Source organism: Pogona vitticeps, chromosome 2 (assembly GCF_051106095.1).
Source record: "Pogona vitticeps strain Pit_001003342236 chromosome 2, PviZW2.1, whole genome shotgun sequence".
In the NCBI taxonomy this organism is placed as follows: domain Eukaryota; kingdom Metazoa; phylum Chordata; class Lepidosauria; order Squamata; family Agamidae; genus Pogona; species Pogona vitticeps.
The window spans coordinates 4,125,190-4,152,273 of record NC_135784.1 but is presented as its reverse complement, the minus strand read 5'-3'; the positions used below and the strand labels follow the sequence as shown (position 1 = coordinate 4,152,273).

Genomic DNA, 27,084 nt, shown 5'->3' with positions numbered 1-27,084 from the left:
AAGAATGAAATCACAAGATCCATGAAACTGAGAAAAAAACCACCAAACTGAAGAAGAAAAACCACCACCCACAAATAAAATATTTGTGTCCTACATCAAAGGGGTCACAGACCACACGGGGAAACTTTTGAAAAAACGTTAGGAAGAAAAACCTTAAGAGCATGGCCAAACAGCCAGAAAAACCTACAACCAATTTCAATGTTAGTTTTGCTGCCAAGGACTAATGTTAAACCTAAACGTTTATTTTATGCAATCTCAAGACAAGTGTATCCAGGTATTTTCCACAATATTTCCTGTTTGTTTCTGCCTGGAAGCAAAGTCATTCAGCAATCAATAATTGGTCCTTATACATCAGTGTGAAGCTGAAATGTTTTGTATCTGCTTTCTGTCAAGTCTAGAACATCCCTGTAGGAATTGATAATCTAAGTTTGTAGAAAGAGTCTGAGGAAATACTACAGCTGTGCTAGCAACAAGCCTACAAGTTAGATTTAATACACCTATGGAAATAAAATGCTAGAGAAGCCTGTAGAAGCTACAGTGGGGTGTTGACTTAAGAACGGCCCAAGTTAAGAACATTTTGACTTACAAACCACTCTCATATGAAAATATTGACTTGACTTACATACTTAGATTTGAGTTACAAACTAAAAAAAACCCACGTGGGAGGCAGGGAAAGTGCAAAATTTGAACTTTCAGTTAACTATTGGCCAGTGAAAAGGGTGCCTGTCTGCTTCCTCGCTCTTCCCAGCGTTTAGAGAGTGGATTGGGAGACAGTCTTCAGACTGCCTGGTACTGTACTGCCTGGACTGTATTTTCCCTGCCTTCCCTGAACCTTTCTTGACCTAAGAAAAAAAAAAGAAACAAAATATCCCCCTCTAGTGGTCGAAGGCGGAATAGCAGCTTCCCATTAGTTTATATGGACGGAAAGAGCAGATACGGATCAAATGGTTCTCAATGCATTCCTATGGGAAATGCAGATTTGACCTGAGAACTTTTTGACTTGAGAACCGCCTTCCAATACAGATTAAGTTCTCAAGTCAAGACCCCACTGTAATCTCTAATTGGCCACAAGGGGCAATAAAGCTAACAACCTCAAAATACAGTGGTGCCCTGCAAGACGATGTTAATTCGTTCCACTGAAATCGCTGTCTTGTGAAAACATTGTCTTGCAAAAAGCATTTCCCCATTGGAATGCATCTGTTTAATGCCTTCCAATGGGGAAAATACATCGTTGTCCAGCGAAAATCCCCCATAGGGAAAACCGTTTTGCAAAGCGCTATAGCGATTGCAAAAAGTCATCGTCTTGTGGATTACCTGTTTTGCAAGGTAATCGTCTAGCAGGGCACCACTGTACTGTTTGTTGGTGGGGGTTGAATGGAGAGAAGAAGCAGCTACTCTGTAGGATTGATTTATGAAGCAGAATATTACTATGGACTCTAGATTTATACTATGGTAAATGGACTGACATTGAATGCTGTAACGTGTATGACCAAAGGACTGAACAAAGGACAACTCTGTATACTACTGCTACAATATTGCTACAGTACAATTTTCTTTATTTTATTACTCTCAAAATCATTATCTGTCTGATTACTGGTACCTGGATTGGACAAACCTCTGCTGGGGCAAAGGAAAAGGCACCACCATAAAGCCCCTGTCACTTTCCTATTGCCATCTTGGAGACTAAGATGGTTATGAGATAAAAATGGTCAGGAAAGTTACTTCCATATTTTAAAATATTTTAGAAATAGAAATGTTTGCATTTTAAGTAAGTAAAGGGATTTCACAGTCCAAAAATTAAAAGTAATTGAGTCACAAGAATCTTCTTTTCATTCTACTGTTCCTTGGTCCAGCTCTGGAGTTTATCACTTCCTCCTGATAGTCAAAGGGAAAGCTAAAACCTTAGCTTGATGCCAAATGAGATTCCTTTCTGTGCTGTCTTTTCCCCCCCTCTCTTCAACAGGTAAGAAGAGACACAGAATCCTATGTCGCCAGCTCTTCTGTCACTGAAAAGAACCATATGGGAAGGAAGAAAAAAAAAATTAGATACTGAAAAGGAGAAAAAAGGGAAAAGACACGCCCAGAGGGAAAAGGAAATTACCAGCTTCTGTAGAATCTGAGGTTTAAGACCTTCTGACAGTATGAAAAAACCATGAAAAATGAGGAAGGAGAAAGTGTCCATTCTGCAGAAAAACATTCAAGTGTACCTGAAATACCAATAGACATGGGAGAGTTTACCAGGGAAATAAAAACAATTGAACACATGGAACATGGAGAGAGCATAACTGTGAAAAATGAATATATTTTACATGAAAAAAGCATGAGAGGAGAGAAACCATGTAAATGCATGGAATGTGGAAAGAGCTTCAATTGGAGGAGTCACCTTCAGTTACATCTAAGATTACACACAGAGGAGAAACCATATCAGTGCATGGAATGTGGAAAGAGCTTCAATCAGAGTTGTCACCTTGAGTCACATCAACGAACTCACACAGGGGAGAAACCATATAAATGCAAGGAATGTGGAAAGAGCTTCAGTCATGGTAGTAGCCTTAATTCACATCAAAAAACTCACACAGGCGAGAAACTACATAAATGCAAGGAATGTGGAAAGAGCTTCAGTCAGAGTTGTAACCTTAATGCACATCAAAAAACTCATACAGGGGAGAAACCGCATAAATGCATGGAATGTGGAAAGAGCTTTAGTCAGAGTGGTCACCTAAGCTCACATCAAAGAACGCACACAGGGGAGAAACCATATATATGCACAGAATGTGGAAAGAGCTTCAGCCACAGTGGTAGCCTTCATTCACATAAAAAAACTCACACAGGTGAGAAACCACATAAATGCACAGAATGTGGAAAGAGCTTCAGTCACAGTAGTAGCCTTAATTCGCATAAAAAAACACATACAGGAGAGAAACCACATAGATGCATGCAGTGTGGAAAGAGCTTCAGTCACATTCGTAGCCTTAATTCACATAAAAAAACACACAGGGGAGAAACCACATAAATGCATGGAATGTGGAAAGAGCTTCAGTCAGAGTTCTAACCTTAATTCTCATCAAAAAACTCACACAGGGGAGAAATCATATATATGCATGGAATGTGGAAAGAGGTTCAGACAAAATGCTACCCTGAATTCACATAAAAAAACTCACACAGGGGAGAAACCATATAAATGCATGGAATGTGGAAAGAGCTTTAGTTACAGTAGTAGCTTTAATTCACATCAAAAAACACATACAGGGGAAAAACCATATAAATGCATGGAATGTGGGAAGAGCTTCTATCAGAGTGCACAGCTTAATTCACATCAAAAAACACACACCGGGGAAAAACCATATAAATGTATGGAATGTGGAAATAGCTTCAGTCACAGAAGTAACCTCAGTGTATATAAAAGAATTCATACAGGGGAGAAACCACATAAATGCATGGTGTGTGGGAAGAGCTTTAGTCAGTGTAGTATCCTTAGTGCGCATCAACGAACGCACACTGGGGAGAAACCACATAAATGCATGGAATGTGGAAAGTTCTTTACTAAGAGTTCTACCCTTAAGTCGCATAAGAAAACTCACACAGGGGAAAAACCATATAAATGCATGGAATGTGGAAAGAGCTTCAGTCAGAATGCTACCCTTAAGTCACATAAGAACACTCACACAGGGGAGAAACCATATAAATGTATGGAATGTGGAAAGAGCTTCAGTCAGAATGCTACGCTTAATTCACATGAAAAAACTCACACAGGGGAAAAGCCACATAAATGCATGCAATGTGGAAAGAGCTTCAGTCATGGTAGTAGCCTTAATTCACATCAAAAAACACACACAGGGGAGAAACCACATAAATGCATGGAATGTGGAAAGAGCTTCAGACAGAGTTGTCATCTTAATGCACATCAAAGAACACACACAGGGGAGAAACCATATAAATGCATAGAATGTGGAAAGAGCTTCAGTCAGAATTCTACGCTTAATTCACATAAAAAAAACTCATTCAGAGGAGGGACCATATAAATTCATGCAATGTGGAAAGAGTTTCAGTCAGAGTGGTGACCTTAATTCACATTAAAAAAATCATAGGGGAAAACCATATAAATGTATGGTATGTGGAAAGAGCTTCAGTTGCAGTAAGAGCCTTAATTCACATCAAAGAACTCACACAGCGGAGAAAGAATAAGCCCTTCATTAGCAGAAATCATTTTGTTTCACATGAGAAGAGACTAGGGCCTTAAAAATACAAGTTTCTTCCAACATGCAATGAGTCTCGTCACCTTAGTAATAGTAAAGGTGAAGGTTCCCCTTGACAATTTGTCCAGTCCTGTCCGACGCTAGGGGGTGGTGCTCATCCCCGTTTCCAAGCCGTAGAGCCAGCGTTTTGTCCGTAGACAGTTTCCATGGTCATGGCAACTGAATGAAATTGTAACTCCAGAACAGTTTTTATTGAGAGCGATGCCAAGTAACATAGATGGGATTAAGAGTTACCATGTGAGATACCCAGCTATAATAGTCAGAAAAGGTGATCTTAAAAATCAAACTACTGTCCTGGATTTAATCTTATATCCCCAAAACTGGAAGAAAATAGAGGCACAGAAACGAGAGAAGGGTACTGAGAAAATATGGGAAGTGCCAGAAATGGATATTTTTCCAGACAAGCTGACACACCCAAGGCAGAAGGAAAATGAAAGAGGGGATGTATTTTATAATTGGTCTCAATTTCTTGATAGAATTGGAATAACTTAGACTTAATTTAAAATATGAATATAAGCTGATATTTAGAGGATAATCAAATAGTATACAGATATATATATATATATATATATATATATAAAGAATACAAAGTGTTTTTTTTGTACTGAAAAATGAATAGATCAGAGACACGCATACTTAATATGAATAGAGTGGATGATTGTATATTCTGTGTTCTCCTATCCTCAAAACCTTTTTCCCATCCCTTGTACTCCCTTTTACCTTTTGTATTCCCTATCCCATCCCTAGTAGTTTAAAAATAAAAAAATTATTTAAAAAAAGATATCAGCTGAGTCTCACCTGCTCCTTTGGAGAAAGGAAAAAGGATCTGTCTGAAGCTTCTAGGATAGGGTTGCCAGATACATGGGTACCAAAAGGAGGGTAAAGGTAAAGGTTCCCCTTGACATTTAGTCAGTCGTGTCCGACTCTAGGAGCGGTGCTCATCCCCATTTCCAAGCCATAGAGCAAGCGCTTGTCCAAAGACAGTTTCCGTTGTCATGTGGCCAGTACCTTCCCACCGAGGTGTTACCTATTTATCTACTTGCATTTGCACGCTTTTGAACTGCTAGGTTGGCGAGGACCTGGGAGAAAGCAACGGGAGCTCATTCCACCGCATGGATTCGATCTTATGACTGCTGGTCTTCTGACCCTGCAGCACAGAGGCTTCTGTGGTTTAACCCGCAGCAACACCATGTCCCTCCCTAAAAGGAGGACATAGGAAGACAAAAAAGAGGACAAAAGAGGATGCATTAAATATTTCATTTGAATCATTCCAGATTAAATCTGCAATCAATACAATTTTATTACAATAGCTGCCAATAAATGTCTCTTAGTGAACCGACTAAGAAACCGTCGTGTTAAAAAATAAAAATAAATTGAATTGAGGCTTCTTTTCAAAATACAGTGGTGCGATCATTGCAAAGTGGATTTTAGCCATAGGGGCCATCGCTAAGCGAGGCACCACTGTACCAAAAACACTATTTAAACAGCCAATTGTACAATTATTACCTTATAATATTTATTAATTTTCTGAGAAGCTAACTTTTCGTAGATCTTCATTAGCAATCACATATGCATAAAACTGTTTGTGATGATTTGTGTTTTTAGGTGTATTAGAATGGGATATGTAGTCCTAAGATTGTCCCAATAGCATCCATTTTGATTTAAAGTCTGTTCTGTAGTAGGAAAGTTTTACATGCTGTTTTAGAGAAACTTCGCTCTCTGGTTATCTCGTTGCTAAGATGAGCAGAGAGCAGAGAATTTCGTAGTCAAAATAATTCTGCCACAAAGTATGAAAACAACTGAAGCCCCATGAGAAAGTTAGGCGGGACAACAAGACCCAGGAGGCATTCTGGGAAGAAGAAGGGTGAGGAGAGAGAGAAGAAAGATGGAGTTTGCCTGAGAAAGGGGCAGACACGTGCTTTTCCCCTTAATGGACTATTTTTCCTACCATGGACTGGTTTTCATCTAGCATCAGCCTTTGAAGACTCAAGACACGTGAGATGGATTATTTATGCTTTTTGTTAGTTAGCATAGTTTCATTTCTTTATTTTTTCAGCTGGAGTGGGGGGAGTGGAGTGTTCCGTTAGTCTTGAATGAAAATGTACCTACTGACTTAATTTACTATCAACTGAAACCTTTTCTAAAGTAATTCTTTTTAATAAAACAGTAATGATTGATTTCTATCTTAGAAGCATTGTTTCTTGAACAGACTAGCTGAATGTCTAATTGGCCACGTGGGTTTGCTACCAAACTTTCAGAGCCAAATCATTCTGAGCATATCTCATGGTTATGACTGTGTTGCTTTCTTAATAAGGAGATTGGCCTCTGAGGAAGAAAATTTAGACAGAACCTGGCTGGGTTTCAATTGGCTCTGCTCAGCAGTTAGAGGTTTGTCTGTTTTTCGCACTCGTCCCAATTTCCGGCACCCCCATAAATCTCTTTGGAGATACGGGGCTGCTTACATGGTGGCAGCGGTGGGATGAAACACGTGCTTTAGTGTGATTTATGGATTTATGGTGCTTGCTTTGTAAGTGAAGCTGCAGGCATTCTTCCGGAAGCCTTGGCTGAGGGAGTGCGTGCATGCTGACAGGCTGTAAATTAGCCAAATTGCTTTTCTCTTTCCAGCTAAGGATCTTACGGAAAGACTTAGCTGCAGTGAGGTCTGATAAGAAACAACGCTTAGGTTTTAACAGACATTAAAATCTGTTTAATTGGGCTGTTTAATGAGTGGGCATTTTCATGCAAGTAAACGGTCGCCCTTCTGAAGCTCCAGTTTAGGGCTGTTCCTGCCAGAGTGTTTTATGGCTTTGCTCTCGCCCTACAGTTTCGGCTACATGGGCAGAGAGAGATTTTTCCTTTTGGGTCAGCTTGGCGTTTGCGTTGGTTCCAGCTTATATGGAGCAACACTTAGAAGCAGAAGAATTTTTGGAATTGCCTGGAGAGCTGTTTGTGACTCAGAGAAAAGTTAAGATTGGTAGTGCATCTGCTAAGCTGCCTTTGGTTAGTACAGATACGAAGCCCTGGCACCAAGAGCTTTTGGAGGCTCTTGAGCACGACGTCTTAACTCCAAGTGGAGCTAAGCAAAGGATTACTTATGATTCTTCACAACTGAGAAGGGAATTACAAGAGGGAAATATAATGGCTAAACTCCCAGCACAGGACGTCCAGGATCTACTTAGATCTGATTCAGATCAGACTTGGACTAAGTTGCAACAGATGGATCAGGCAGAGGAAATGGCGGGTGCCAGCACTCCAGTAGGGAGGGGAGTGCCAGGCAGAGGCATTTCTGATGGGACAGCAGGAGCAGCAGCAGCAGCAGCAGCCGGTGCTGTGGGTCCTGATCCTAACAAGAGTCTATCACCAGTGGATAAGTTAGCAATGGTGTTTGCTGATTTTGTTGCTTGTCACACTCAAACTATTCGTAATCAGAGCATGGCTGATGAGTTATTGAAGCAGTACAGAGAGGCAAAGGTGGAGCGTTTGGTTAATGAGCTGAAGGAAAAAGAGGAGTTTAAGAACTCAATAGCCAGTGTTGATAGAAGCAATCTACCTTACTACCATGATGGCGATGATATCTTAGCATTTTTATCGATATTTGAACAGGCGTGTCGAGATCTTAGGATACCGGAGGCCTGGCACCTCAAGCTACTGCGTACTCAGTGTTCTGGGCAACTTGCCAACTTGGTAGCCAAATTATCTGATGAGGACCCTGACTGGCCTACTTTTAAAGAGGTGGTAAAGAGAAAATTTGGTTTCACTTCGGAAATACTGAGGCAGAACTTTAGAAAACTGAAAAAGCAGCCTAATGAGTGTTATTCTGCACTAGCTGACAAAATAGAACATCTAGGTGATCAGTGGTTGAGCTCCTTGGGCGCCAGTACTTTTGCGGATTTAAGAACTGTGTTGTACATGGAGCATTTTCTTAATTTAGTGCCTTCAGAAATAAGGAGTACTTTGTTGGAGAGAGGATACAAAGACTTGCAAACCCTTGCTTTAAAGACTGATGAAATTCTCTCCTTTAAAACGCATGAACCTGCTGTTAGGCCAAAGACTGCACCAGTAGCGCCTAAGAGACAGAGTCAGCCTGAATTTAGAAAGTCTTTTCCTCAAGAGCCCAGGCAAAGTTCATTTGAGCAACGCAGGAGTCTAGCTCCTAGCCAGAGTAAAACGCCTCTTAAATGTTTTGAATGTGGTGGCTCTCATCTGCGACGAGATTGCCCAAAGTTGAATGTGCCAGCTAGCCAAGTTAAGGAGCCAGCTAGGAAAACACCTGTGCCAGCTCCACGCAGATCTAAAGCAGGCACACCCAAGATGGCGTATGTAAGTTCTGTGCCAGCAGGAACTCAGCAAGTGCCAGCTGCCAGTAATGCAGTTTCTGTGCCTCACCAGTCAAGCATTGTGCCTTCACAGAGTCAGGAAGGAGTTAACCTAACTGTAACCCCTTCGCAAGCCAGTGGAATGCAGGCAGCAGTAAACCAATATGTGCCTAGAGTTTTGGACTTACAAATTGCTTCAATTTCCTCAGAAATTGTAAAAGAGACTGCATCAGGAGAGAGGTTTTCTGTTATGGATCCTGATTGCATAGTACCAACTGCGCAAAGGGACTGGGCAACCCGCACATTTTCTGAGGTGGTTTTTCTTCACACACCTGGAGGTGATATGGCTTTAAGTGCTTTTCGTGACTCGGGTGCCGACATTTCTTCGATAAGCAAACGTTTTCTAGACCCCACCTTAATCTTGAACAACCTGAGGTGTCCAGTGAAAACTTATGGATCTATAGAGACTGATCAGCGTTTTATTCCCCTAGCTTATGTCAAAATTTCCTATAAGAGCTGGTCAGGTGCAAAACATATTTTAACCCATGAGGGAAAACCTGATTTTCTTCTTGGAAATGATCTTGCTTTTTTGGATCACATGCAGAGTCAAAATGCAACTTCAATGTCGGTAGTTACGCGTTCTCAAAGTAGGGAGATGCATGATCCTGAACGGGAGCAGGAATCCACTGAGGATAGCTCAGATGGAGACCTTACCCAACAGCAGCCTCTTGTGACCGAACCTGATAATGCAGAGACAACAGAAATTAAAATGGAGGAGGTGATACCTAAGGGATCAGAGGACTTTAGACTGAAGCAACTTAATGATCCCTCTCTAGCTTCTTTGAGGTCACAAGCAGACAACTATGCTGAACGTCCTGCGCATCAGCAAGTTAGTTTCCTGTGGGGAGAAAATGGACTTTTGTACAGAGAATATTTCCCCAAATCCAACTTGGATGCCCAACCTGTTCAACAGTTAGTCGTGCCTACTGAATATAGACTGAGAATACTAGAAATGGCTCATGACCATCCGAGTAGTGGGCACCAGGGAATACAAAAAACCCTAAAGAGAATTTCTCAACATTTTTACTGGCCTGGTATTTCAAAAACTGTAAAGGACTATGTCAGTTCTTGTGACTATTGCCAACGCACAGGCCATCAAACTGACAAGGTAAAGGCCGAAATGCAGATTATGGAAATTCCTGACCAAGTGTTCCAGTGTTTGCAAATGGATGTGCTAGGACCTTTTGTTCCTACTAAATCTAAGAAGAAATACATCATTTCTTTCATCTGTTCTGCCAGTAGGTGGATCGAAGCCTACGCTATTAGCAACCTGACAGCTACCACCATAGCTAGAATCATCGTGGACTTGTGCTCGCGTATTGGAGTACCATCCAAAATAATTTGTGATCAAGCAGGAGCCTTTACAAGTGAACTTATGCGTAAGATCTGCGAGATAAGTGGAATAACCATCAGTTTTTCCACGGCCCATCATCCTCAATCTCATGGTATAGTGGAAAGAGGTCAACAAACTTTGCTTAGGATGATTAAAACTTTGACCCAAGAATATGGAAACATTTGGGATGAGCTTTTGCCTTTTGCTTTGTTTGCTTACCGTAGCTCAGCCCATTCTTCACTAGGTGGCTTTTCTCCAAGTGAGGTGGTGTTTGGAAGAAATCTACAAGGACCATTGGACTTCCTGAAATCCGATTGGGAAGGTGTGGTTAAAAGTAGTACTGTGCCAGTTGCTGATTTTGTTAGAAAACTTCAAGAGAAACTCTTGGCTGTCCAGGAGTTAGCCAGAGACAATTTGTTGGACGCTCAAGCAAGTCAGAAGTTCTTCCACGACAAGAGATCCAGACACAGGGAATTTTCTGTGGGTGATTTGGTACTTGTTCTGAACCCACTCAGACCTTCTAAGCTAGAAGTTGTCTGGGAAGGTCCAGGTGAAATTGTTCAAAAATTGGGAAATGTCAATTATCTTGTCAAAATGTTGGATTCTAATAAGAAACCTGTTCTCTACCATGTCAATAGTTTGAAACTGTACAAAGATAGATCTGCAATGGTTTTTCAATGTCATGCTGAATATTTTCATGCTGCAAATGAACCTATTGATATGTTATCTGAATTGCAAGATGCAGGTACCTGGTCTGATAATCTTGTTTTAACAGGTACCGTTGATCAGAAAGAAAGGTTGTTTCAAATTTTAGAACAATACCAAGATGTGTTTTCAGAGAAACCGGGTTACACCAAATTGATCAGTCATGTGATAACTACTGAGAACAATGCCCAGCCCATACGGTCTAGCCCATATAGAGCAATTGGTAATCATGCTATTCAAATTGAACAAGAGATACAAAAGATGTTATCTTTGGGGGTGATTGAACCGTCATTCTCCCCTTGGGCTTCTCCGGTGGTTCTGGTGCCAAAACGTAACGCTTTGGGTGAAATTCTCGAGGAAGTAAGATTTTGTGTTGATTACAGAAAGTTAAACAGTGTTACTGTTCCAGATCCATACCCATTGCCTAGAATGGATGATTTAATTGAACATCTTTCAAAGGCTAAGTTTATCAGCATTCTCGATCTAAAGAATGCTTATTGGCAGCTTGATTTAGCTGAAGATTCACGAGATAAGACCGCTTTCATCACGCATGTGGGAACTTTCCGTTTCCGCAGATTGCCATTTGGTTTGAAGAATGCAGGTGCGTCATTTCAAAGGATGATAGACAAACTTTTACAAGGTTTACCTTTTGCAAGTGCTTATCTTGATGATGTTGCCATTTTCAGTTCTGATTTTGATTCTCACATGTCTCACATTGAAACTGTTTTGTCCAGACTTCAGCAAGCAGGACTGACAGTCAAAGCCAGCAAGTGTCAGTGGATGCAAGGAAAAGTCATGTACTTAGGTCATTTGATTGGGCAAGGAGAAATTCAGACTTTGCAAGCTAAAGTACAATCTATTAATGATTGGCCTATTCCTAAAACTAAGAAACAGGTACGCTCGTTTTTAGGCCTAGTTGGCTACTACAGAAAATTCATTCCTGATTTCAGTCATTTGGCTTCACCTCTGACAGAGCTCACTAGGAAGAGACAGCCTGTCAAGGTAAAGTGGACACCAGAGTGTCAAGGTGCCTTTGAAGCTTTAAAAGCTAAGATTATGGATGCGCCTATACTGAAATCCCCTGATTTTGACAAACCATTCATTTTACAAACTGATGCTTCTGAATTAGGACTGGGAGCTGTTTTGTTACAGCAAGGAGAAGATGGGAACCTTTACCCTATCTCATACTTCTCTAGAAAACTCTTGGATAGAGAGAGAAGTTACGCAGTACCTGAAAAAGAAGCTCTTTCTATATTTTGGTCTCTCAATTTACTTCGACCTTACCTATGGGGTCGTAAGTTTACACTCCAAACAGATCACAGAGCTTTAGTTTGGTTGCAGAAGATGAAATCTCACAACCAAAAATTGTTGAGATGGAGTCTAGCATTGCAAGATTTTGATTTTGAAGTTCAACACATTCCTGGAAAATTGAATGTAGTGGCAGATGGTCTTTCTAGAATGTACTGTGAAGATTCTTATGAACCTGAACGTTGAAACGATGTATTCAACAGTGTGCTATGTTTCAGTATTGTAATAGTTAATCTGTAGTTGGATTTTGAGATATAACCATTTAATTACTTTGAATTACTTTTTAGTTACTTTTACTTGATTTCTTAAAATTAGATCAGATTAACTGCTCTGAATTTTAACGATAATCAGGGGGGGCATGTGATGATTTGTGTTTTTAGGTGTATTAGAATGGGATATGTAGTCCTAAGATTGTCCCAATAGCATCCATTTTGATTTAAAGTCTGTTCTGTAGTAGGAAAGTTTTACATGCTGTTTTAGAGAAACTTCGCTCTCTGGTTATCTCGTTGCTAAGATGAGCAGAGAGCAGAGAATTTCGTAGTCAAAATAATTCTGCCACAAAGTATGAAAACAACTGAAGCCCCATGAGAAAGTTAGGCGGGACAACAAGACCCAGGAGGCATTCTGGGAAGAAGAAGGGTGAGGAGAGAGAGAAGAAAGATGGAGTTTGCCTGAGAAAGGGGCAGACACGTGCTTTTCCCCTTAATGGACTATTTTTCCTACCATGGACTGGTTTTCATCTAGCATCAGCCTTTGAAGACTCAAGACACGTGAGATGGATTATTTATGCTTTTTGTTAGTTAGCATAGTTTCATTTCTTTATTTTTTCAGCTGGAGTGGGGGGAGTGGAGTGTTCCGTTAGTCTTGAATGAAAATGTACCTACTGACTTAATTTACTATCAACTGAAACCTTTTCTAAAGTAATTCTTTTTAATAAAACAGTAATGATTGATTTCTATCTTAGAAGCATTGTTTCTTGAACAGACTAGCTGAATGTCTAATTGGCCACGTGGGTTTGCTACCAAACTTTCAGAGCCAAATCATTCTGAGCATATCTCATGGTTATGACTGTGTTGCTTTCTTAATAAGGAGATTGGCCTCTGAGGAAGAAAATTTAGACAGAACCTGGCTGGGTTTCAATTGGCTCTGCTCAGCAGTTAGAGGTTTGTCTGTTTTTCGCACTCGTCCCAATTTCCGGCACCCCCATAAATCTCTTTGGAGATACGGGGCTGCTTACATGGTGGCAGCGGTGGGATGAAACACGTGCTTTAGTGTGATTTATGGATTTATGGTGCTTGCTTTGTAAGTGAAGCTGCAGGCATTCTTCCGGAAGCCTTGGCTGAGGGAGTGCGTGCATGCTGACAGGCTGTAAATTAGCCAAATTGCTTTTCTCTTTCCAGCTAAGGATCTTACGGAAAGACTTAGCTGCAGTGAGGTCTGATAAGAAACAACGCTTAGGTTTTAACAGACATTAAAATCTGTTTAATTGGGCTGTTTAATGAGTGGGCATTTTCATGCAAGTAAACGGTCGCCCTTCTGAAGCTCCAGTTTAGGGCTGTTCCTGCCAGAGTGTTTTATGGCTTTGCTCTCGCCCTACAGTTTCGGCTACATGGGCAGAGAGAGATTTTTCCTTTTGGGTCAGCTTGGCGTTTGCGTTGGTTCCAGCTTATATGGAGCAACACTTAGAAGCAGAAGAATTTTTGGAATTGCCTGGAGAGCTGTTTGTGACTCAGAGAAAAGTTAAGATTGGTAGTGCATCTGCTAAGCTGCCTTTGGTTAGTACAGATACGAAGCCCTGGCACCAAGAGCTTTTGGAGGCTCTTGAGCACGACGTCTTAACTCCAAGTGGAGCTAAGCAAAGGATTACTTATGATTCTTCACAACTGAGAAGGGAATTACAAGAGGGAAATATAATGGCTAAACTCCCAGCACAGGACGTCCAGGATCTACTTAGATCTGATTCAGATCAGACTTGGACTAAGTTGCAACAGATGGATCAGGCAGAGGAAATGGCGGGTGCCAGCACTCCAGTAGGGAGGGGAGTGCCAGGCAGAGGCATTTCTGATGGGACAGCAGGAGCAGCAGCAGCAGCAGCAGCCGGTGCTGTGGGTCCTGATCCTAACAAGAGTCTATCACCAGTGGATAAGTTAGCAATGGTGTTTGCTGATTTTGTTGCTTGTCACACTCAAACTATTCGTAATCAGAGCATGGCTGATGAGTTATTGAAGCAGTACAGAGAGGCAAAGGTGGAGCGTTTGGTTAATGAGCTGAAGGAAAAAGAGGAGTTTAAGAACTCAATAGCCAGTGTTGATAGAAGCAATCTACCTTACTACCATGATGGCGATGATATCTTAGCATTTTTATCGATATTTGAACAGGCGTGTCGAGATCTTAGGATACCGGAGGCCTGGCACCTCAAGCTACTGCGTACTCAGTGTTCTGGGCAACTTGCCAACTTGGTAGCCAAATTATCTGATGAGGACCCTGACTGGCCTACTTTTAAAGAGGTGGTAAAGAGAAAATTTGGTTTCACTTCGGAAATACTGAGGCAGAACTTTAGAAAACTGAAAAAGCAGCCTAATGAGTGTTATTCTGCACTAGCTGACAAAATAGAACATCTAGGTGATCAGTGGTTGAGCTCCTTGGGCGCCAGTACTTTTGCGGATTTAAGAACTGTGTTGTACATGGAGCATTTTCTTAATTTAGTGCCTTCAGAAATAAGGAGTACTTTGTTGGAGAGAGGATACAAAGACTTGCAAACCCTTGCTTTAAAGACTGATGAAATTCTCTCCTTTAAAACGCATGAACCTGCTGTTAGGCCAAAGACTGCACCAGTAGCGCCTAAGAGACAGAGTCAGCCTGAATTTAGAAAGTCTTTTCCTCAAGAGCCCAGGCAAAGTTCATTTGAGCAACGCAGGAGTCTAGCTCCTAGCCAGAGTAAAACGCCTCTTAAATGTTTTGAATGTGGTGGCTCTCATCTGCGACGAGATTGCCCAAAGTTGAATGTGCCAGCTAGCCAAGTTAAGGAGCCAGCTAGGAAAACACCTGTGCCAGCTCCACGCAGATCTAAAGCAGGCACACCCAAGATGGCGTATGTAAGTTCTGTGCCAGCAGGAACTCAGCAAGTGCCAGCTGCCAGTAATGCAGTTTCTGTGCCTCACCAGTCAAGCATTGTGCCTTCACAGAGTCAGGAAGGAGTTAACCTAACTGTAACCCCTTCGCAAGCCAGTGGAATGCAGGCAGCAGTAAACCAATATGTGCCTAGAGTTTTGGACTTACAAATTGCTTCAATTTCCTCAGAAATTGTAAAAGAGACTGCATCAGGAGAGAGGTTTTCTGTTATGGATCCTGATTGCATAGTACCAACTGCGCAAAGGGACTGGGCAACCCGCACATTTTCTGAGGTGGTTTTTCTTCACACACCTGGAGGTGATATGGCTTTAAGTGCTTTTCGTGACTCGGGTGCCGACATTTCTTCGATAAGCAAACGTTTTCTAGACCCCACCTTAATCTTGAACAACCTGAGGTGTCCAGTGAAAACTTATGGATCTATAGAGACTGATCAGCGTTTTATTCCCCTAGCTTATGTCAAAATTTCCTATAAGAGCTGGTCAGGTGCAAAACATATTTTAACCCATGAGGGAAAACCTGATTTTCTTCTTGGAAATGATCTTGCTTTTTTGGATCACATGCAGAGTCAAAATGCAACTTCAATGTCGGTAGTTACGCGTTCTCAAAGTAGGGAGATGCATGATCCTGAACGGGAGCAGGAATCCACTGAGGATAGCTCAGATGGAGACCTTACCCAACAGCAGCCTCTTGTGACCGAACCTGATAATGCAGAGACAACAGAAATTAAAATGGAGGAGGTGATACCTAAGGGATCAGAGGACTTTAGACTGAAGCAACTTAATGATCCCTCTCTAGCTTCTTTGAGGTCACAAGCAGACAACTATGCTGAACGTCCTGCGCATCAGCAAGTTAGTTTCCTGTGGGGAGAAAATGGACTTTTGTACAGAGAATATTTCCCCAAATCCAACTTGGATGCCCAACCTGTTCAACAGTTAGTCGTGCCTACTGAATATAGACTGAGAATACTAGAAATGGCTCATGACCATCCGAGTAGTGGGCACCAGGGAATACAAAAAACCCTAAAGAGAATTTCTCAACATTTTTACTGGCCTGGTATTTCAAAAACTGTAAAGGACTATGTCAGTTCTTGTGACTATTGCCAACGCACAGGCCATCAAACTGACAAGGTAAAGGCCGAAATGCAGATTATGGAAATTCCTGACCAAGTGTTCCAGTGTTTGCAAATGGATGTGCTAGGACCTTTTGTTCCTACTAAATCTAAGAAGAAATACATCATTTCTTTCATCTGTTCTGCCAGTAGGTGGATCGAAGCCTACGCTATTAGCAACCTGACAGCTACCACCATAGCTAGAATCATCGTGGACTTGTGCTCGCGTATTGGAGTACCATCCAAAATAATTTGTGATCAAGCAGGAGCCTTTACAAGTGAACTTATGCGTAAGATCTGCGAGATAAGTGGAATAACCATCAGTTTTTCCACGGCCCATCATCCTCAATCTCATGGTATAGTGGAAAGAGGTCAACAAACTTTGCTTAGGATGATTAAAACTTTGACCCAAGAATATGGAAACATTTGGGATGAGCTTTTGCCTTTTGCTTTGTTTGCTTACCGTAGCTCAGCCCATTCTTCACTAGGTGGCTTTTCTCCAAGTGAGGTGGTGTTTGGAAGAAATCTACAAGGACCATTGGACTTCCTGAAATCCGATTGGGAAGGTGTGGTTAAAAGTAGTACTGTGCCAGTTGCTGATTTTGTTAGAAAACTTCAAGAGAAACTCTTGGCTGTCCAGGAGTTAGCCAGAGACAATTTGTTGGACGCTCAAGCAAGTCAGAAGTTCTTCCACGACAAGAGATCCAGACACAGGGAATTTTCTGTGGGTGATTTGGTACTTGTTCTGAACCCACTCAGACCTTCTAAGCTAGAAGTTGTCTGGGAAGGTCCAGGTGAAATTGTTCAAAAATTGGGAAATGTCAATTATCTTGTCAAAATGTTGGATTCTAATAAGAAACCTGTTCTCTACCATGTCAATAGTTTGAAACTGTACAAAGATAGATCTGCAATGGTTTTTCAATGTCATGCTGAATATTTTCATGCTGCAAATGAACCTATTGATATGTTATCTGAATTGCAAGATGCAGGTACCTGGTCTGATAATCTTGTTTTAACAGGTACCGTTGATCAGAAAGAAAGGTTGTTTCAAATTTTAGAACAATACCAAGATGTGTTTTCAGAGAAACCGGGTTACACCAAATTGATCAGTCATGTGATAACTACTGAGAACAATGCCCAGCCCATACGGTCTAGCCCATATAGAGCAATTGGTAATCATGCTATTCAAATTGAACAAGAGATACAAAAGATGTTATCTTTGGGGGTGATTGAACCGTCATTCTCCCCTTGGGCTTCTCCGGTGGTTCTGGTGCCAAAACGTAACGCTTTGGGTGAAATTCTCGAGGAAGTAAGATTTTGTGTTGATTACAGAAAGTTAAACAGTGTTACTGTTCCAGATCCATACCCATTGCCTAGAATGGATGATTTAATTGAACATCTTTCAAAGGCTAAGTTTATCAGCATTCTCGATCTAAAGAATGCTTATTGGCAGCTTGATTTAGCTGAAGATTCACGAGATAAGACCGCTTTCATCACGCATGTGGGAACTTTCCGTTTCCGCAGATTGCCATTTGGTTTGAAGAATGCAGGTGCGTCATTTCAAAGGATGATAGACAAACTTTTACAAGGTTTACCTTTTGCAAGTGCTTATCTTGATGATGTTGCCATTTTCAGTTCTGATTTTGATTCTCACATGTCTCACATTGAAACTGTTTTGTCCAGACTTCAGCAAGCAGGACTGACAGTCAAAGCCAGCAAGTGTCAGTGGATGCAAGGAAAAGTCATGTACTTAGGTCATTTGATTGGGCAAGGAGAAATTCAGACTTTGCAAGCTAAAGTACAATCTATTAATGATTGGCCTATTCCTAAAACTAAGAAACAGGTACGCTCGTTTTTAGGCCTAGTTGGCTACTACAGAAAATTCATTCCTGATTTCAGTCATTTGGCTTCACCTCTGACAGAGCTCACTAGGAAGAGACAGCCTGTCAAGGTAAAGTGGACACCAGAGTGTCAAGGTGCCTTTGAAGCTTTAAAAGCTAAGATTATGGATGCGCCTATACTGAAATCCCCTGATTTTGACAAACCATTCATTTTACAAACTGATGCTTCTGAATTAGGACTGGGAGCTGTTTTGTTACAGCAAGGAGAAGATGGGAACCTTTACCCTATCTCATACTTCTCTAGAAAACTCTTGGATAGAGAGAGAAGTTACGCAGTACCTGAAAAAGAAGCTCTTTCTATATTTTGGTCTCTCAATTTACTTCGACCTTACCTATGGGGTCGTAAGTTTACACTCCAAACAGATCACAGAGCTTTAGTTTGGTTGCAGAAGATGAAATCTCACAACCAAAAATTGTTGAGATGGAGTCTAGCATTGCAAGATTTTGATTTTGAAGTTCAACACATTCCTGGAAAATTGAATGTAGTGGCAGATGGTCTTTCTAGAATGTACTGTGAAGATTCTTATGAACCTGAACGTTGAAACGATGTATTCAACAGTGTGCTATGTTTCAGTATTGTAATAGTTAATCTGTAGTTGGATTTTGAGATATAACCATTTAATTACTTTGAATTACTTTTTAGTTACTTTTACTTGATTTCTTAAAATTAGATCAGATTAACTGCTCTGAATTTTAACGATAATCAGGGGGGGCATGTGATGATTTGTGTTTTTAGGTGTATTAGAATGGGATATGTAGTCCTAAGATTGTCCCAATAGCATCCATTTTGATTTAAAGTCTGTTCTGTAGTAGGAAAGTTTTACATGCTGTTTTAGAGAAACTTCGCTCTCTGGTTATCTCGTTGCTAAGATGAGCAGAGAGCAGAGAATTTCGTAGTCAAAATAATTCTGCCACAAAGTATGAAAACAACTGAAGCCCCATGAGAAAGTTAGGCGGGACAACAAGACCCAGGAGGCATTCTGGGAAGAAGAAGGGTGAGGAGAGAGAGAAGAAAGATGGAGTTTGCCTGAGAAAGGGGCAGACACGTGCTTTTCCCCTTAATGGACTATTTTTCCTACCATGGACTGGTTTTCATCTAGCATCAGCCTTTGAAGACTCAAGACACGTGAGATGGATTATTTATGCTTTTTGTTAGTTAGCATAGTTTCATTTCTTTATTTTTTCAGCTGGAGTGGGGGGAGTGGAGTGTTCCGTTAGTCTTGAATGAAAATGTACCTACTGACTTAATTTACTATCAACTGAAACCTTTTCTAAAGTAATTCTTTTTAATAAAACAGTAATGATTGATTTCTATCTTAGAAGCATTGTTTCTTGAACAGACTAGCTGAATGTCTAATTGGCCACGTGGGTTTGCTACCAAACTTTCAGAGCCAAATCATTCTGAGCATATCTCATGGTTATGACTGTGTTGCTTTCTTAATAAGGAGATTGGCCTCTGAGGAAGAAAATTTAGACAGAACCTGGCTGGGTTTCAATTGGCTCTGCTCAGCAGTTAGAGGTTTGTCTGTTTTTCGTACTCGTCCCAATTTCCGGCACCCCCATAAATCTCTTTGGAGATACGGGGCTGCTTACACTGTTCACAGGTAATATTTTTCAAATTGTACTTCTGCTTGGGAGCAAAGTAAATAAAACTGACCCTCCCCCCTGGGCCCGGCTGTGGGATCCCCCGGCAGCTTGCAGTCTGCACAGGCTCAGAGACAACCTTGCTAATCTGGATGCCAAAACAAGGCTTTGGCACAGGCAGGGGGAAAGCGGCCCCGGAGAAAGCCCAACGAGGCAGTTTCCCCTCCCCCAAAGGTCATAAATTGAAGGCTGGGGAGTGGGAGTTGGAGTCCCAGATATGGACTTTGAACACACACAGTCCGGGTGCTCGCCTTCCCATTGATGCCCTTGGACGGTGCTTGCTCCTTCTTGGCTCAGCAGGTAGCGCTCCGCTCGCGCTTCTGGACACCACATGGGCTGGGCGGGCATGGTGGATCACTGAGCAGCAGCCACCCCGGTAGGGGGGGGTGAGGGCTGCACTCCAATGCTGGCGGCAGGTAAGGGGGGGGAAGGCAGGGAGAGTCAGGTGGAGGATGAGTACATTGAGAAAAGCAGTCAGGTTTTCCTCCAGAAGAAGAAGGGTTCAGCCTAAGTATCTGCGTATTTGCTATTGATCACACAATATAATGACCAATGTGAGTCAGCCTGATCTTTGTGCTTCGGTTTCGGATATGCCCCCCCAAACACTGCTACTGGGGGTTCAGTGTGTCTGTGTGCTTGTGTGTTTACAGAGAAAGAAGCTGGGAAGACATTCCCATGCCAGGATCAGCCCCCTCCCACCCAGCTGACCCCCCACCTGCTCCTCCCAACCCTCCTACTGCCCTTTCTCCCCCTTGGCAGCCTATCTTCATCCCTGCACCCTCCTGGCCCTTTTCCCTCCCAAGGGACTTGCAGCCTTTTCCAAGATTTGGGAAAGAGGGAGGGGGCTGGGATTTCCCCTAGGGAGGGGGAGGGCCTTGGAAGTTTGGCTGTAAAAGGGAAAAATAAGCAGGGGAAGGAAGAGGGTGATGAAAATCCCCGAGAGGGGGGGAACACCTGCCCCTTGCAAAGCCCTATGCACAGAAAAAACCTTCCCCCCCCAAAGTGCATTGAGCTCTGCTTCCCCACCAATTAATGTGATGCACCCAAGGTTCTGCCTTAAACTCCCGAGGAGACCCTCCTCCCCAGGACCCCAGAGGTGGGGGTGGAAGAGGCAAGCGTGCTTTTTTGGCTTCCGGTTCCCGTTTGAAAGGTGACAAGGGAGGAGCGTTTCCAAGAATGAAGAGCGAGAGGGAGAAGCTGAGAGCCTGCTACAGAAGATAATGGTGATGATGGGGAGGAATTCCTGCACTTTGGATACAATTTTGCATTGAAGTCCAAACCAGGAGTTCCCCTCCCCACCCCCAGGCTTCCTTTCCCAAATTTTGTAAAAAGAGAAGACGAGACACCCAGACCTAGGAAGAAGGAAAGAGGAGGGGTCTTCTCCTTTCTATCTGGATTGCAAATCCACGCCATGGCATGGACCCAAATTGCACATCTTTCCAAGTCTCCCAGTTGGGGATATTGGGTGGAGGGGGGGCGAAGGTTGATTGGGGGATTTCCCCCCTGGAAGCAGAGAGACCCACAATGTCCCCTACCTGCAAGGCATTTTCTCTCTCTCTCTCTCTCTCTCTCTCTCTCTCTCTCTCTGTGTGTGTGTGTTTGGTGTGTGTGTGTGTGTGTGTGTGTGTGTTTGGTGTGTGCATACAGGGGGGCCCTCAACCTCGGTTCCCCCCCCAGCTTACTTTCTCCTGAATCCTGGAGGCAAAAGGAAAAAGAGGAAGGACCTTGGCTCTCCTCCTCCCTCCCCCCCACCCCAGGCTCCCCCAAAGGCCAGGCAGAGAAAGTGGGGTGAAGGTGGAGACTCCGGCCTGGGGGGCAGGAGATATGAAATATTGGGGGGGGTGAGGGAAGGGCTTGGCTGGAAGGGAAGGACTTAGTTGGCCATGGAGGCTGATCTCCCAAGAAGAAGAAGAGGCCAGGAGGGAGAATCACCAAGTTTCGATAAATAGTTATTTTATTTCTATATACTGCCCATCTAGCCAAAGGCCACTCAGGGTGTCTTAAAACATGTGGGGGACAGGAGAAGGGATGAAATATTCAAAACTTGAATGATCTGAAGAAGGAAGCAGTGGGGGGGTCAGCTGGGAGTGAGGGGGCAGAGGCAGGCAACTCCCCAACCCCACCCCAAGAAACACAGACTGTCCTTCAGGAATTGTTCAGGAGTTTTCCCTTCAGTTGCACTTCTAGAGGGGATCCAGGAGAGAGGAAGGCAAAAAAAATTAGAAGGTGAATGGAAATCTACTTAAACGGGGGGGGGGGGGAGCTTTTATCACTTCCTACAAACTGGTGGCAGCCTCTGTGAAGCAACACCAGGAAACTCATATGGAGCTTCTCCTCCCTAATTTCTCTTCTAGAACAACAGCACACCCCAGGTTCTTCTCTGTCAAACCCTAGATTCCAACTGCAATGCAATGCCATTCGTCAAATCAGTTTTTGAAAATTAAGGAAGTGGTCTCTGAGCTTGCCAGTTCCCCCTTCTGAATCGGGAGTGTGGACCCTACCTCTTTTGTTCTGGCCTGTAGGGGAGAATATTTTAGACCCTTTTTCTTGTGGTTTCCCCTTTCAGCCTCTGGTGTTCTTTTAGGAGTTGACTTCCTATTTCCTTGGGGGTGGGGGATGGGATCTTCTGCATCCAGGCCGGAGAGCTCCACACGCGGATGTCCTACTTGAGATTTCTGAGAACAACAAGGTCTCTCCAGGTAGGGGTTATTGGCCTCCTGGGCAGAGAGTGTGAAGGATGTTTCTTGTTGCCCCAACAGGATGCAGCTGTTGAAAAGAATGATTGTCACACACACCCAGTTCCCCTGTTTGTTCTTCTACACACCCAGGTTCCCTTTCGGCATGACATTGAATTTTCACCCTTTTTTCGCTGCCACCAGTGGATTTCTTTTATCCACAATGCAAATTATTTCACTCAAACACTGGCTGCCAACCATTGAAAGTTTTTATTAAGGTTACAGATGTTCTTTATTTATTTACTCTGAATCACAATCATTGAAATGTACTCTTTTGTTTATTTATTTGCCATTTAACCAACTTGTGTGTTTACTTGTTACTATTCTCAATTCCAACTTTGACTATCTAACTCTTTCTCTAGCTCCTGACCAACTGAAATCCTAACTCTAACCCTAACTCATCCCTAACTGAAATCCCTAACTGATCTTTAACTGTCTTCCAATCTCTTCTTATATTCCCTTGGTTCCGCCCACCTGCTCACCCATTGGTTGCAAAATCAGTGTTCCATTGTGATGGACAGGTGTGGTTTCTTGCCTATCCTCCCCCCTTGGAAAAGTTTGTATCATGGGGGTAAACTCTACAGTGAGTTACCCTCATGTACAACGTATGAGAGAATTTTTTTTTATTGTACAAACCTTCTTTAAACATTGAACAGTTGTACATATTCTACTTACACATTTTTCCTATTACCTCTTTTAAATGTATTAACTTTTTTCTTTAACTTTTCATTACATATATCACCATTTTTATTACTTACATCATTACATATTTAACATTACTTATCATTTATTCACCCCACAAACTGGTGGCAGCCTCTGTGAAGCAATACCAGGAAACCCAAATGGAGCTTCTCTTCCCTAATTTCTCCTCAAGAGGCAGAACAACAACATGCCTCAGATTCTTCTCAGTGAAACCCTTGATTTCAACTGCAATGGGATGCTATGAATCAAATCAGGGTTCTTTTCTTTTTTAAGTCGAGGAAGTGCTCTCTGGGCTTGCCAGTTCCCCTTTCTGAATTGGGGGTGTGGACCCTCTGCCTCTTCTGTCCCGGCCTGCAGAGGGGAGAATATTTTAGACCCTTTTTCTTGTGGTTTCCCCTTTCAGCTGCTGGTGTTCTTTGATCGTGTGCATCCAGGCCAGAGAGCTCCACCCACGGGTGTCCTCCTTGAGATATCTGGAAAACAAGAAGTTTTTTCCAGGTAAGGGTTTTTGGCCTCCTGGGCAGAATGTGTGAAGGTGGTTTCTTGTTGCTTCCTGCCAGGACACAGATGTTTAGCATGAATAATGAAGTTAGGAGTGGCCTAGATCAACTTGATGTTGAATCCTCAGCTCAAGGCAGGAATCAAAATCAAAATCAATCTGATGGATGATTGTCTAGGGTTTGATTTCTAGTCCTCTGATCCTTATTGTTGCCCTCTTCTCAACTTGTCCAGCTTTTTTTTTCTTTTTTGGCACCCTCCTTGTGCCCAGATGTTTCCTCCCAAGCCCCAGAAGATGAAGCAGGGAATGAAAATATTCCAGTCCCTCATAACCAACGGAGGATTCGTACTCTGGTTCCAGACTCCTAGTCTGTCTTTCCCTCCACTACACTAAACTGGGTATTCTTTATTTTTTTTAGTTTTCTTTTATTTAAAAAACCTAAAATTGAAATTCGAATTACAAGTTAATAATAGGTCAACGTTTTAAAGTTTGCTGTTACCTACGATCAGTGGTTCCTAATCTTGGGTCCCCAGATGTTCTTGGACGACAACTCCCAGAAATCTTGGCTAGCACAGCTAGTGGTAAAGGCTTCTTCTGGGAGTTTTTAGTCCAAGAACATCTGGGGACTCCAAGTGGGGAACCCCTGCCCTTGACCGTGTACAGGGCTAGCTTAAGTGATTTGAATGTCCTTCAGTTTTGAATCTTTCTCCACTATGTCTGAAGGAACTTTCTTTTATATGTTTACATTAGAAAGTATCTGTGGTACCAGTGCTGTCTTATCACTATGGTATCTTGATACTGACAACCAAATAGTCAAAGAATTCCTCACTCACTACTTGGAAGTGGTTCAGATCTCCAGAGCCTAATGAACTGTATTGAAAGAACAGGTGAAAAACTGTCAGAAGCACTCTGTATTATTTTCTTGAAACCATGAAGAACAGATGAAATGCTATATGATTGGAAAAGGGCTAATGTCCCTATTTTCAAAGAGGGTTGAAGCGATAAGCCTGCAAACTACAGGCCAGTCAGCTTCATATAAATCATAGAAAAAAATTCTGGACCAGATGATCAAATGGTCAGTCTTGAAGCACCTTGCAGAGTGTCCAGGTCCCTTGAAGTTCTAGTTCCCCTCTATTCACCTCTGGTTAGGCTTCGTTATGAGTACTCCCTCTACCTCTAGACAGCAGTGTTGAAAAAGGATGAAGACAAGCTGGATCAGGTTCAGAGGAGGGCAACAAGGGTGATTGGAGCCTGGAACAAACTCTAGGAGGAAAGATGGGAAAAAATCTCGGCATACAGTGGTGCCCTGCTTGATGACTACCCCACTCCACAACGAATCCGCTTTACGATGAGTTTTTTGCGATTGCTATTGCGATCGCAAAACGATGTTTAAATGGGGAAAATCTGCTTTAAGACGATCGGTTCCCTGCTTCGGGAACCGATTCTTCGCATTACGATGGTTTTAAAACAGCTGATCAGCGGATTGCAAAATGGCTTCCCACTGTGCAAAATGGCTCCCTGCTGTATTTTAGGACTGATTGTTCGCTTTACAGGCACAGAAAAATGGCCGCCATATGGAGGATCTTTGCTGGACAATGAGGTATTTCGCCCATTAGAACGCATTAACTGGTTTTTAATGCATTCTAATGGTTTTTTTACTTTCGCTTGATGACGATTTCATTGTACAGCAATTTTGCTGGAACGGATTATCGTCGTCAAGCGAGGCACCACTGTATTTAGCTTTCAGAAAGAAGAGCAGAAGACATGGTAGTTGCTTTCAAATATTTGAAAAGGTGTCATACAGAGTGCCAGGTCACGGAATCTGATGCTGGAACCTCTCCCTAAGAGACCTACGCAACTTTAGAGAACTCCTGGGAGAAAACTAGAAGCCTGTGTCCATCACAGCTGGCATTTATCTAAAAAAAGATTAATTCCAAATGAACCCGACAATCATTTCCATTTATGTCAAAATTCCTTTGGGTATCGAGGTATTTTTTTTTTAATTTGCAATTATTCCAAGCAACATCAGCTTGTCTAATACTAATTTAAGTTTCATTGTTTCTGTGTTTCGTAAGTATAAATATACTCAAAGGTGTAAAAATCCAAAAGTCTTATGTTATGAAAAACTGTAGGCTCAAATATCTATGAAAACTAAACTTGAGTTGCATCAACGACTTAAGTCAGAATTCACTTCAAAATACAGTACATATATCGTGATTGGGTTCGGTTGAAAGGGGTGGCAGTTCCTCTCTTTGAGCGGGAAATAATCATGAAGAGTCATTTTGCATGTTAACGGATTCATTAAATTTAATATCAGGAGATTCAACAATTACTTTGTTTGGTTAACTTAACTGTCCATACGAAGCATGTAACATTCCGAACAGAATGGTCTGGCTTCACTGTGGTGCCGGTCCAAAGTGCTCCCTGTTCATTGGTTTTCTCAGCGGAGCACTCCTCGTGGCACAGATCATGGCACAACAGGGGTGGTGTGCTCAGTTTCCCTTGACCAGTGGTTGATTGAAGGAGGCGTTCGACTGGATCACCCTCCTCCAGTGACCTTGTCCCCTCGGGAAAACCACTACTGCCCATTTCAGAGTCTCAGTAATAGTCACCTTTTTCTCGTCCAGGTCGGGGTCAGGTAACAATCCTCCCACCTTCAGGTTTGGGAAATCCTCTAGCAAATCATGCACTTTCTTATATTCTATTTCTCCTCCCTTTTTGATATCTTCCCGCAGCACTCTGAATTGTCTCACCCTTTCCTTCTCCCTTTTATCGTCTTCCTGACCTATAAGTTTAACTCCTCTCCTTCCTTTCCCTTTCCTTCCTTTACAAAACAAACTCGTTTTTCTTCCTCTCCACTTCCCTTTTATAATTACTCTTTCTCTTAATGATTCTTTAACTTGAGTAGGGTTAGCATTTTCAATTTGTCCTACTTCTCCTTCACATATATATTTTTAGAGAAAAAAACAATAAGAATGTTTCAGTGCAGGAGCTGAGAGCCAAAATGCAGGAGTGGAGAGCCTTAAAAGACACAATGAAAAGTGTGGAATATTAAAATGGTTTAAAATAGAAACCTATGAAAGTAAATACATTGCTTAGCCTTTTAGCAAAACTGGATTTAGAGAGGCCTAGAATTATTGCAGCAGTGAAGACACAATAATGGGAATTCACGTAGTAGCTCTGACTGAAGCTCTTTCCACATTACATACAATTACAGTGGTGCCATCGCTATGAGAAACATCGCTCAACGGAACAAAAAACCCATTAAAATGCATTAAACTTGGTTTAATGCGTTCCAATGGGCCCAAAATTTACCGTTGAGCGAAGCTTCTCCATAGGGGCGGCCATTTTCGGGCCCTCGCAAAGCGAGGGCGTGGCGGGAAAA

The 27,084-nt window shown here is 42.3% G+C and overlaps 2 protein-coding genes across 2 annotated transcripts in view; one reads left to right on the top strand and one right to left on the bottom strand.

The window, feature by feature from the left end:
* LOC144587216 (uncharacterized) overlaps positions 1 to 19,427 on the top strand; it is a 30,968-nt gene extending 11,541 nt beyond the window's left edge. Inside the window, 4 exon segments of the mRNA XM_078387064.1 lie at positions 1,964 to 2,985; positions 2,987 to 7,118; positions 7,447 to 13,615; positions 13,944 to 19,427. Of these exon segments, the coding sequence (XP_078243190.1) occupies positions 2,153 to 2,985; positions 2,987 to 4,022 (1,869 nt within the window). The 5' untranslated portion in view covers positions 1,964 to 2,152 and the 3' untranslated portion in view covers positions 4,023 to 7,118; positions 7,447 to 13,615; positions 13,944 to 19,427.
* Positions 1 to 27,084, bottom strand: part of LOC140703825 (uncharacterized) — a 412,915-nt gene that overhangs the window by 306,112 nt on the left and 79,719 nt on the right. The window lies entirely within an intron of this gene.